Source organism: Macaca fascicularis, chromosome 1 (assembly GCF_037993035.2).
Source record: "Macaca fascicularis isolate 582-1 chromosome 1, T2T-MFA8v1.1".
Lineage (NCBI taxonomy): Eukaryota > Metazoa > Chordata > Mammalia > Primates > Cercopithecidae > Macaca > Macaca fascicularis.
This window is the reverse complement of record NC_088375.1, coordinates 213240716-213253001: the sequence shown is the minus strand read 5'-3', so window position 1 is coordinate 213253001 and position 12286 is coordinate 213240716. Positions and strand designations below refer to the sequence as shown.

Sequence of the window (12286 nt, the reverse complement as noted above, 5' to 3'; positions counted from 1 at the left end):
TAAAAACATGTGGGTTACAGATTCTCCTCCAAAGAGATTCTTGTTTGTTGTATCAACATAAGGTGTTCCTTGCTCCAAGTTCAGCTTATGGCTGTCAACCAGCTGCCCCTTCACCGCGTACCCTGGGGGGCTATATACATGCTACTCTGAAAAGTCCAGGTATAAAAAAATATACGTAATGAGGCCAGGCGCAGTGGTTCATGTCTGTAGTCCCAGCTACTCGGGAGGCTGAGGCATGAGAATCACTTGAACCCAGGAGGCAGAGGTTGCAGTGAGCCAATATTAGGCCACTGCACTCCAGCCTGGGCAACAGAACGAGACTGAGACCCTGTCTCAAAAAAAAGTAAAAAGGCCAGGTGTGGTGGCTCACGCCTGTAATCCCGGCACTTTGGAAGGCCAAGGCAGGTGGATTGCTTGAGCTCAGCAGTTCAAGACCTTCTGAACAACAAAGGGAGACCCCATCTCTATTAGATAATTTATTTTTTTTTAAGAAAAAGAGAAAAATAGTAAGGAACCAAAGTTTTTTCTTTACACAGAAGGATGTTACTCCATAGCTCTGGCCACCCCACCATGCCCAGTGACCTGGTCTGCTGACCCAGGTGCTTCGAACCACAGGCCATGCCCCATGACCCTGATCCCCGGGATTGATGCCTGCCTTGTCCAGCCTGGTCCCCCACCCAGGCCCAGCTGAGCTGACCCCCTGTCCTGGCCTCGCTTGCAGCTCACCGAGCAGGCCCCGGTCTCCGGGTGGCATAGGTCTGAGTGACCATTGCATTCACACAGCTCGCAGTGGCCAAGGTAGAGTCCACTCCCGGTGCGCGTGTAGCCGGCGGCGCAGTCCTGGGGGCAGAGAGGAAGGTCGGCCTCTGTTCCCAATGCGCCCCAGCCACAGCCAGCAGACCCAGAACCCCTCCCTCCAGCGTCCTCCCAGGGGTGACGCTGGTACATCACAGGCTGGCGCTCCTCCTTCCCCACTTCTGCTCAGTGTGTCCTCCTGTCCACGGCCCTCTCCCAGTCCACACTGTTCACCTCTTGGAGGCATCTCCGTGCTGTTCTTTGGGCTGGAGTAATCTGTGATTCTGAATTGGCTCCCTGTCTCTGGTGGGCCCCCTCACGGGCATGAACTGGGTTTTAACCTCCGGAGAGCGTGGCCCATGCTTGAGGTTGCACTGCCCAGCGGTTAGGACATGCTAGGCTTTGGAGTCAATCACACCCAGGTTCAAATTAGTTTCTGCCACACATTAGCCATGTGCCCTCGGGACACACTCGCCCCTCAGCACCTCTATTTTTTTACCCATTAAAGGGGATAATGATACGTATCTCAGGGCTGTCGGGAGGAACACATGCAGGGCCCAGATGCCGGGGTCATTATAGTTATGATGGTAATCAAGGCTGTGGTGATGCTGGCTGAGTTGCTTGCTGATGCCTCTGTGCCCGTGCAGAGGTGGTGGAGCCGGCCACACGCTTACCTGGCAGGACAGACCGACGTAGCCTGGGGGGCAGCGGCACTCCTCCACTTCGAGGGCCCGGGGTCCGCTGGAGGGCCCGGGCTGGGCGACCTCCAGGCTGACTGCGCTGATGCTGGCCGCCAGCGGCACGGAGGAGAATGTGGCCCGGATCAGGAGCTCATCCAGGTCAGCCAGTGCCATCAGGAGGTGCTCGCGTGTGGCTGGCTGCCCATCGGGACGGCGCCAGAATTCCTGGGTTGGGGGGTGGCAACGTGGGCGGGGGCACTGGGCTTTGTGGGCTGCTCCTGCAGTTACCACCCCCCAACTCCTGCCTTGCAGGCACTGACTGAGGGCTGCGAGGTGAAGGTTGGGGAGCGAGAGGCAGGGTGGGCATCAAAGCCAGGCTCCGAGTCAGGGTGGAGGGTGGGGTGGGGTGAGACACAGCGTGGTCAGGTGCCCCTTACCTCTCGCAACACGATCTCGTTGCTCCTCCTCTCGGTGCCCTGGAGCGCTGGCTGGGAGGCCACTAGCATGATGTTGTTGCCCTGGGAAGAACACCAGCAGGATTGGAAGGGGAGCTGAGGGGTCCCTGGGGTGCCAGGGTGTCCTCCACCAGTCCTAGATTCTCTGTAACCCCCAATCTCCCACCTCTCTGCTCTCCCAAGCTCACGTGCCCAAAGGAGTCAGGCACATGCCCACTGCCCCCTTCTCCCAGCAGCAGGATCCTCTGCTTGGGTCGTGTCCAACCAGGCAGGGATGTGGGGGCACAGGCCTAACTCTTCCAGCCTGTGCCAGGAAACTGAGTGCTGGATGGAAAGGACAAAGGACAAATGCCGAGGGTGCCCCGGGCTTCAATCCTGCCCTTCTGCCCACCCAGCATGGCATCCAAATGCTCACCGTGATCTGCACGTCGGGGTCAGAGAGTGGGCTGCCCTGTGGGCCTGCCGTGTAGGAGAGGGTGTATCGCAGCTTCCCACCATAGGCCGCCACCTGCAAAGAGGCAAGTCCAGAGGTCACAGACTGACCTTGGGGTGTGAGTGTTGGACCATACAGGTGAGGGATGGAGCATCTGGCGGCCTTGGGGTGTGAGTGTGCCACACTCCCTCACTCCCTCCCTGCCCAAACCAATAGGTCAGGGTGCATGGCCCACGGTTGCCTGGGAAACAGGACATTTCTCAGTTCCTCTGCAGCCCCAGACATGGTGGTGATGATGCTGAGCAGCCTCTTCGCTCTGCAAGGTTCTCTATTCCCCATTGCCTGACGGTGCCAGTGAACAAACTCCAGGTCTGCTTTCATTGACAGTAATTTCCCATAAGGCAGACAAGGGTAATGACAATGACCACCAAGGGGAGGCTGCGGAAGCTTCAAAAGTTCTCAGCCATGGAGGTGAGGCTGAGGGCAGCCCCTCGGAAACCTTGCCTCCTAGGCAGGTGGTTTCTGTTTGCCCAGAATCCAGTTCCTCCCTTCTAGAAGCTAAACCCTGGTTTTCTATAAAGAACAACTCTCTCCGCACAGGAAGAGCATGTGGTCTGAGGGCCCTGATCCCCTCCTCCTCTATAGTGGAGACATGAGTCAGGCCTGGTCAATCTGCATAACCTACCACTGCCCTTCGCCACCCCATCAGGAATAGACAAGTAACCCGGGTACTTCTGCTCTTTCTACCAGGCCAGAGAAAGTCCCTTCCGCAGTCAGATGAGAAGCTGGAGAACCAAGATAAAGCCCTAATGAGCCCCTGGATAAGGCCATGCCTGATACCAGACATGCTTAGACTCCGCAGTTGCATGAACCAATAGATTCTTTGTTGCAGACAAGCCCACTGGACTTAGGTACTGTGTTGCTCATGACCAGAGAGTCCTTACTCTTGCTGCACGGGACCTTCACACGGACAGCTGAGGCCCCCCAGCTCTGCCCCACAGGACTTTCCCTTTTCTCCTCTGCCACCAGGGTAGACGTTCATCTCAATACCAAACTGCATCAAGTCTACCCCTTTGTTCGTTTGTGTGTTCACTCAGCTAACCAGCATTCATCAAACACCTACTGACTACACACTGGCCCCGGGCTACAAGGGCCCCAGGGATGTTCTCCATGAGCTCAAGGCGTGGTAAGGAATTTTAGAGTGTAACCAAATAACCACAAAAGAACTGGTTTCCTGTTTGCTTTGAATGCCAGCAAGTTCACAGCCGTTTCTGGGACTGACTTTCTAGCAAGTTGCGGGTGTGTATAGCACAAGTGATTTTTTAAGAGAATTTATTTATTTTTTCAATTTTTTTTTTTTTAATAGAGATGGGATTGCCCTATGTTGCTCAGGCTGGTCTCAAACTGCTGACTCAAGTGATTGTCCTGCCTCAGCCTCCCAAAATGCTTTGATTACAGGCATGAGCCACCATGCCTGGCCTATTTAATTTTTTAGAGACAGGATTTTGCTATGTTGCTTAAACTGGTCTCAACTCCTGGCCTGAAGCGATCCTCCAGCCTCAGTCTCCAAAGTGCTGGGATTACAGGTGTGAGCCATTGTGCCCAGATCCAGCATAGTGATTAAAAGGGCAGACTCCACAGTCTGAATGACCTGGGTTCAGACTCTAGCTCTACTGGCTATACGGCCTTGGACAGGTCGCTTAACCTCTCCGAGCCCTACTTTCCTGATGGACATGGAAGTAAAAGTAACACCCACTTTGAAGGGTATCATGAGGATTACGTAATACAGGACACAAACGGTGATGCACTCTGCACAGCTTGAGAACGCACATCACGCTTGATAACCCTGCAGTACTCCAGCTCCACCCTCAGCTCCGGCAGATCGCTTCTTATCCTCACCCCTCAACCTCCCTGTCACACTTCTCTGAATGTACCTTGTGACATGTCATGCCTATTGTTTTGTTTGTTTGTTTGTTAAGATGGAGTTTCACTCTTGTTGCCCAGGCTGGAGTACAGTGGTGCAATCTCAGCTCACTGTAACCTCCACCTCCCGGGTTCAAGCAATTCTCCCACTTCAGCCTCCCAAGTAGTGGGATTACAGGCGCCCGCCACCACGCCCAGCTAGTTTTTGTATTTTTAGCAGAGACAGGGTTTCACCATGTTGGCCAGGCTGGTCTCGAACTCTTGATCTCAGGTGATCCACCTGCCTCGGTCTCCCAAAGTGCTGTGATTACAGGCATGAGCCACCGCGCCCAGCCAGGAAGCTGAATTTTTTTTTTTTTTTTTTTGAGATGGAGTCTTGCTCTGTTGCCCAGGCTGGAATGAAGTGGCACGATCTTGGCTCACTGAAACCTCCGCCTCCCAGGTTCAAGCGATTCTACAGCCTCAGCCCCCTAAGTAGCTGAGATTACAGGCGCCCGCCACCATGCCCTGCTAATTTTTGTTTTTTCAGTAGAGACAGGGTTTCACCATGTTGGCCAGGCTGGTCTCAGACCTCACGTGATCCACCCGACTCGGCCTTCCAAAGTGCTGGGATTACAGGTGTGAGCCACCACGCCCAGCCTGTTATGTGTATTCTTAAGAGGTACTTGAAATTGTTGGAACAAAATAGAGGCAATATTAATACTCATCTAAGGCCAATGCCAGCACTCATGATGATAATAATAATGATACCAATGGTGATAGGAATGATAATCGGATGGACTACGGGAGGGCAGGGCCCACTCTGCCTGCTCTGCCTGTACATGACGCAGCACACAGTAAATACTTAATTAATGCTTCTTGAATGACTGAGTGCAGTACCAAAAACTAGGCGTCTCGACACAAGGTCAAGAAAGCCCAGAGAAAAGGCACTAGAGGAACCCTCCCAGGCGAGACAGCTCCTCTGACAGGGGTCAGGGGCCAGGGGTCAGGGGTCAGGGCCCGCTGAAGGACACGGGCAGGCTGACTTCAGTCTCAGCTGTGCTTTGACCTGAACGTCCCAGGCAAGTCTCTACCCACCGTGGGCCTCGGTCTCCCTCTGTGTGTCATAAGGGCCTTGACAAAGGGCCCTCTGATATTTTAGGATTCCATGATACCCCTATAATCCCCCCAAATCCTTGTTACCTTGTTCCCCAGGAAGGCCCGGGGCAGCTGCCAGTAATAGAGGCTTCCAGGGAGCAGAGAGAAGCCTTCGTAGGAGAGAGAGAACTAGGAGGGAAGGGCAGGTGGTGAGAGCCGAGGGGAGCGGGGGTGGGGGTGGGAGGGCGGAGGTGGTCCCGGCAGGGGTGGACCGTCATGGGAGAGAGGCCCAGTGGCAGGGCAGAGACAGAGCCAGCCCCCCACCCCCACCTGACAGTGCAGGTCCTGGCCCTGCTCTTTGGACGACTTTCTTTCCAATCCCGGCCCAGGTCCCCAGCTGATGTCTCTGGGCGTGGCCTGGGTCCGCCTCTCCTCCCATCTGGTGGGTCTCTTGTGGACCCCAACGTTTACACAGCACATCAGTGAACAATTCCAATGGGGTGGCTCCTTTCATATGTATTTGAAAGCAAGTAACCAGCCTAACTGAGTTGGTATATGATTGAGTTAAAGGAAAATTTGAAAGAAATAATAGTCCAAGTAGTTCACAGAAATTGGTGAAGTTGGTTCAGAAATGACTGAAGTCTAGAAAGCATGGTGGGCGGGGATCCCTTGATGGGCACCTTGGCACATACCTGAGAGCCTGGTGGGAAAGACAGAGAGGCTGAAGAAGAGGTGGAGGAGGAGGAGAACGTGGAGGAGGAGGAGGAGGAGGAGGAGGAAGAAGGGGGTGCTGCTCGTAGAGCAGCTGCAGGCTGGGGATGAGGAGAGAGCCCCTGGGGAGGGGGTTGCGGGTGGGCAGCAAAGCTGGACAGAAGCTGCCAGATCTCAGCATCCATCCGTCTCTGAGCCTCGTCCACCTGGGGGACCAGGAGCCGAAGAGTGGTGAAAGGGAGCAGAGAGGGACAGAAAGGACGTCCATGAGGCTTTACCTCCCTGCGGGCCCAGCCAGCCACCCGCTATGCACTGTTAGCTCACAAGTGCTGATACTTGGCACTCTGGCCCTTGTACCCACTGCCCTCTTGTTCCTCCTGAGCCAGGCGGGGATATCCTGGGATGGGCTTGGCTGCCTATGGGCCGTGACTGATGGGAGAAGCCCTACAAAGGGTGCCCAGCAAGGGACGGGCAGAAGTGCTGGAGGCAGCCCCAGGGGCATCTGGAGGGGGTTGTTGCTCCTCGGCCTGACTCTCTGTGTGTGCCCTGGCACCCGCCCAAGCCACTCATGGTTCTGGAATGTTTCCCAAGGGTGACACCAGAGCAGACCAGGCATCAGGTTGGGGTCTGGCCTGGCATAGGGGAAATGGCCCGGGAAGGCTGGGGTCTTTGCTCAGGTGCCTGCCTGGACTCAGCTCTTTGGTCTCCTACAACCTGTCCTAGCCAGGTCCTCAGTTACCTGTGATGCCTGCTGTGCCTGGTCCCTGCCCTCTGGGGGCCCTGGGATCCTCCCAGCTGTCATGGCTGCCCGCAACTGCTCCTCTGAGAGGGACGTGCGGTTCTGATGAAATGGAGGGAGCAGGCCAGCTAAGACCTCCCAAGGTCCCGGAGCTGGAGCCATGGGCAGGGTCCTCTACCCATGGACGTGGTAGTTAGAAAGGCCCACACTAATTAGGAAGAAAGATGCATGCCCCCCCTCTCCAGGCTGGCACCCCGGGGTTAACTCCAGGTCGCCCACGTGCACACAGAGGGTTAACAGTGGTTGCTTGACAGGCAGGGCCAGGAGAACCTGGGGGGCTAGATACAGTCACGTGGATTAGCATCGGGTTAGTCTCCCTGCTACCTCAGTTGCCATTCTGACTTCAGACGGTTGGCACCAGGACCAGAACACAGCAGGTGAGGCAAGGTGGGGCACACACCCTCCTGACTACCAACCCTGGGGCCATGGGACACTGCCTGGGTTCACGCAGACCCCCAATGCCTTGGGCACTGCGCATCTCCCCACACAGGGCTGGGAGCACCCAAGAAGGCGCCACACCCCATCACACCAACTTCACAGCACGCACATCCTGGGCCTACCTGGTGAGCCCGGCGCATCCGCGCAAAGTATGCCTCTCCCTATGGGGCACAGGGAAATGCCAGGACAGGAGACAGAGATAGGTCTGAGAATTGCAGGACAGAGCAGCAGAGAGGCCAAGAGATAGCGAACCCCAGAAGGGAGAGGGGAGAAGGGACCAGAAGGCAGCCAGCCCTGGGAGAAGCCCGGAGTACCTGGCTCTGTCCAAGGAACAGGGATGGGGCAACCCCAGAGCTCCCCCTCCCAGGTGTCCCTGGCCCCCTCACTCCTTGCCTGGGGGCACATCTGCTGCAATACTGGCCTCGACCAGCAGTGGACTCCTGTGCCAAGACCCACTTGCCCTGGGTGCGACCAGATGCCTGTGCTGCTCAAGGAACACATTTGGGCAGGCTGTCCCAGAGCCCAGCCCTGAGTCCCTGCCCCCCACAACACCATCGCCACCACCATCACCACCTTCCCACCAGACCCTGTTCTGGAGTAGCAAAGACAGGTTCACCTCTGACTGGCAGAGTATCTGTTTGTTCGTTTTTTGAGACAGTGTCTTACTCTGTCACCCAGGCTGGAGTGCAATGGTGCAATTATGGCTCACTGCAACCTCCCCCTCCCGGGCACCAGTGATCCTCCCACCTCAGCCTCCCTAACTAGCCGGGACTACAGGCATGCACCAACACGCCCAGCTAATTTTTTGTATTTTTTTGTAGAGACGGGGTTTCGTCACATTGCCCAGGCTGGTCTCAAACTCCTGAGCTCAAGTGGTCCTCCCGCCTCTTGTCTTCCAAAGTGCTGGGATTACAGGCGTGGGATCTGGCCTTCAGCAGAGCATTTGAAGGGCAGCCTCTGACCTGGGTTTGGATTCCAGCATTCCCACCTCCCAGCTGCGGGGCTTTGGGTAAGGTACCGAGCCCCATTGCCTTAGTTTCCTCATTTATGAAATGGGGCAGTAGCAGGACCTGGCTCACACAGTTGTGATTTGTGACTTGTAAAGGACGCTGCCTAGCACAGAGTGAGAGCTCAACACACATGACCTATGATGAGAATTACTGTGTCCAACACAAGCACAGAGCCAGCAGCGCGGATGAGTGAAGTTGGAGTGGGCATGTGAATGACGCTGAAACTGTGTCTCACTCGTCTTTGCATTTCCCAGCCTCTCCTAGGACCTGTCTGTTGAATAACTGCATGAAAGCTAAAAGTCATGAACAGCTGAGCACTTATTATGTGCCAGGCGTGATCTCCAATCCCCTCAGCCACCATGAAGTTGAGGTTTATCAAATGGTGTCTGGCTGGCAAGCAGCAGAGCTGGGGTTTAGACCAATGTCTATGGGACAGCAAAAGCCACGTGGCTAACCACGATATGGCCATGCAGGTGGCAGGTGCCTGCCTGCTGAGAGACGGCGCAGAGGTGAACTCATGTCTGAGTCACCACTGACCCTGGTGCCAGGCTGGGGCCCACCTTGTCTCCCTGGTATGTCTCCGGCAGCTGCCAGTAGAAGGATTCGTGGCCAAGGTGGGCGAAGTTGCCAAAAGAGAGCTGGGCACCCTCGGGCACGGGTTCCACAGTGAATTCTCCAGTCAGGCGGCTGTTCCGCTGTGGGTTCACTAGGGCAAAGCCTTGGAAGTCCCCAGGGGCAAAGTGGGTGGAGATCTGGCAGGGGAAAAAGAAGGAGGCGTCAGCCTGGGCACTGGGGTGCCTTGGTGGGGGATGGGGTGCCTTGGTGGGGGATGGGGCACGGGAGGGTGTTAAGGCGGGGAATGGGGTCCTGCTGAGATCAGGGCTGGGAGAGAAATAATGGGGGCATGTGACGGTATTGAGGCAGGGATGAGGGTCACTGGGCTCAGTGCTGAGATGGACAATACCAGGCAGCAGGTGGCAACCCCGCCTGGGGCTGGGCGGCACAGGCTCTTACCAGGTGGCGCGTGTAGGCGGAGCTGGCGCACTGCTGGGTGATGCCCATACAGAAGCAGGGCAGGCAGCCCTCGGGGTTGCTGGCGTTCAGGTGGAAGTGGTGGGGCCGGCAGTGGCTGCAGGTGAGGCCTTCCACCTGGGCCTGGGTAGGTGGATGGAAGGAGGCAGGCAGGGGACTCAGTGGGTCTCCTGCAACCCCAGCAGCCTGAGGCCAGCTTCCCCGGCCGCTTCCAGCAGCCCTGGGCAGCCCCTGCCCCATTCCCCATGCTCTGCCCCCCATGCCCAGGTCTCGGCTTCCACCAGATGCTGCCTGATTTCCCCGAAGGCTCCAGGCAGTGGGGCAGAGCGTGTCCCTCGGGGCAGGGATTCGGACTGACCTTGCACTGGCACTGACCAGCAGTGTCACACTGGCTGCTGACACTGCCTTGGGGGTCACAGTTGCAGCCTATGGGCCCTGGCACCTGGCCATCTCCTGAGGTGGAAGAAAGCCATGGCTGGAGCCCCAAAGCCACCACCCAGCACCCCTCTCCCTCCACTCTGCTCACCGAGAGGGAGCTCTGATTTCTGACGTGAGCACTCAACACTCTTACGACAGCCCTTGGAAGTGGTGGGGCCTGCTCCTATCCCCATTTTACAAATGAAGAAACTGAGGCTTGGACAGGCAAAGCCAAAAGGGAGTAAAGGCTTCTGTCCTAGCTCCACCTGGGGACACTGGGTAACCCGACCCCAACGACCTCCCCAATCTTACTCACTCCGGCATGGCTGGCCCTGGCTGGGGTTGCCATAGTAGCCAGGGGCACACCTGCAGAGAGAGAAAGCCTCTGATGAATTTTGGATGAACGCAAGCAGAACCCCAGGGCTGGGCTGGGGGTCTCATACTGAATTCAATGGTCTCGTGCACTACAAGAAACCAACAGCCTGACTCGCCCATGTTATGGGGAAACTGGGCAGAGAAGAGCAGGGATGCGCCCTGGACCACACAGCCAGTGAATCGGGGCAGTCAGGAACCCAGGAGCTTCAGGAAGAAGCAGGGGTTTTGTGGGAAGACTGGCCTGGCTGGGGCAGGGGACCAGGGGGCTGAAGGTGAACCGCAGGCTAGGATGTATGTCTGAGGGTCTTGAATTCTGGGCTAGAGGTTGAGACTCCCGAGGAGGGGAGCTGACTGTCTTCTGGGGCCTGTGCAAGGTTAAGAGTGAGAGGCATCCCTGATTCCTCTGGGTTGGGAGGGCTGGGCCCTGCCCGAGGACTCCAGGGACACCCCCTGTGTGCCCCCGTGTGCATTCCCCCACCCTCTCCACCCCCTGCCTCACCTCTCGCAGTGACGCCCGCTGTGGCCTGCGGAGCATGCATCACAGGTGGGGTGGCCGTCTGTGTCCAGAAAACAAGTGTGGGCAGCCCTGAGTATAGGGGGCAGATTTCTAGTCAGTAATGCAGTGGCTCCTACCTCTCCCCTTATTCTCCTTCAGGACCAGGGAAGAGGGGAGGGGAAGAACAGGCATGTGAACTCATGTGTCCTGAGTGCCACTGCATGCCTGGCACTGTGCTAAGAGTTCCACATGCATCGCCTCACTCAACTCTCACACAAGGGGCTGAGGAGGGTGGACTACCCCATTTCACAGATGAGGCAGCTGAGGCCCTGAAAGTGAAGTGTATTTCATACCAAGTGACACTGAGGAGGCGGCAAGGCCAGGGTTTAACCACTGCCTCTCAGAAGGGCCCTGGAGGAAGGGTGTGTGGGAGTGGCTGGTAGACATTTCAGGGCAGGGCAGGTGCGGGCGGGGACCGGACGCACTGGCCGGCAGCAGGGTCTCCGTAGCAGGGGCACAGCTGGCAGTCCTGTGGTGTCCCCCGCTGGGCGTCCCCGTAGTATCCTGGCTGGCACTGCTCACACCGAGGGCCCTCTGTGTGATGCTGGCAGCCCTGGAGGAGCAGGATGTGAGTTGAGGCTGGGCCCCCAGAGGCCACAGATCGCTGGGGTGGGGGGAAGGAGGGCAGGACTCACCTGGCAGGCACCTGTTTCGGGCTCGCAGGCCTCTGAGTGACCATGGCAGCTGCAGCGTTCGCAGGTACCCAGGTAGAGGCCACTGGGTGTGCGTGTGTAGCCTGTGTCACAGTCCTGGGGGCAGAAAGATGGCAGTGGGAGGGCCTTCTGAACACGGCCCATTCGGGTAGGGGCACTGGATGGCCAGGGCTGGGGAAGTGGGGAGGGCTCGTGGAGAAGGGGTGGGGAGCACCATAGAGGGGCTGGCTGGGTCGGCGTGGGGCCCAGGACTCACCTGGCAGGACGGGCCGCGGTACCCGGGTGGGCAGGAGCACTGCTCCACTTCCAGCGCGGGGTCCTGGCCGGTTTCCTCAGGCACAGCCACGTCCATGCTGATCCCAGAGACCCTGGCGTGACAAGACCCCGCATGAATAGGACCGCTGGCTCTCTGCCAGGCACGCCTGGAGTCCTCCACTCGGAGGGTGTGGTCAGTCCTCCCAACAGCCCTGTCACAGCGCTGCTGGGGCCCTGTCCAGCTCTCCAGAGGCTGAGGGCCGTGGCAAACAGCCGTTACCTGCAACTTACTCCAAACCATCACCCTTCCTCACCTGGAGAGGTTATACCCCCCCGTCCCCCTGGGGTACCCAATGACAGGCTGATACAGGCTACAAGAGCCTTCGTGCCTGAAAGTAAGACCACTTTCCGGTGAGTGACTCTCCAGAGCTCCCCGTGGGCTGAGGCTGGGGCTAGACTTGACCTGTGACCACATCCCTGCGTGGCCCTCCCCACTCCTGCGTCCCTCTCCTTGTGAATCACGTGCACCCCAATCCCCGTCTCAGGCTTCCTTCTAGGGAGCCTGGCCCCAGACCAGCCTGTAACAGAGACATTGTTAGACTCTCCATTTCACAGACAGGGAAAGTGAGGCACAAAAGGGTCACACAGTCTGTAAGTGGCTGTGCCGCACTGCACCG

General features: G+C 57.4%; 1 protein-coding gene across 11 annotated transcripts in view; it reads right to left on the bottom strand.

Moving 5' to 3' along the window:
* HSPG2 (heparan sulfate proteoglycan 2) overlaps nucleotides 1-12286 on the bottom strand; it is a 117369-nt gene that overhangs the window by 41651 nt on the left and 63432 nt on the right. For 6 of the 11 annotated variants that reach the window (XM_045378591.3, XM_065528196.2, XM_065528194.2 and 3 more), the window contains 16 exons: nucleotides 11611-11722; nucleotides 11337-11450; nucleotides 11127-11254; nucleotides 10645-10731; nucleotides 10087-10136; nucleotides 9712-9806; nucleotides 9336-9476; nucleotides 8882-9073; nucleotides 7434-7472; nucleotides 6814-6915; nucleotides 6056-6280; nucleotides 5469-5552; nucleotides 2346-2438; nucleotides 1913-1993; nucleotides 1470-1700; nucleotides 727-840 (listed from right to left, as the gene is read on the bottom strand). In XM_045378591.3, the coding sequence (XP_045234526.3) occupies nucleotides 727-840; nucleotides 1470-1700; nucleotides 1913-1993; nucleotides 2346-2438; nucleotides 5469-5552; nucleotides 6056-6280; nucleotides 6814-6915; nucleotides 7434-7472; nucleotides 8882-9073; nucleotides 9336-9476; nucleotides 9712-9806; nucleotides 10087-10136; nucleotides 10645-10731; nucleotides 11127-11254; nucleotides 11337-11450; nucleotides 11611-11722 (1888 nt within the window). The remainder of the gene's footprint in view (nucleotides 1-726; nucleotides 841-1469; nucleotides 1701-1912; nucleotides 1994-2345; nucleotides 2439-5468; nucleotides 5553-6055; nucleotides 6281-6813; nucleotides 6916-7433; nucleotides 7473-8881; nucleotides 9074-9335; nucleotides 9477-9711; nucleotides 9807-10086; nucleotides 10137-10644; nucleotides 10732-11126; nucleotides 11255-11336; nucleotides 11451-11610; nucleotides 11723-12286) is intronic. The other 5 variants (XM_065528204.2, XM_074017612.1, XM_074017617.1 and 2 more) reach the window with 1 other exon arrangement.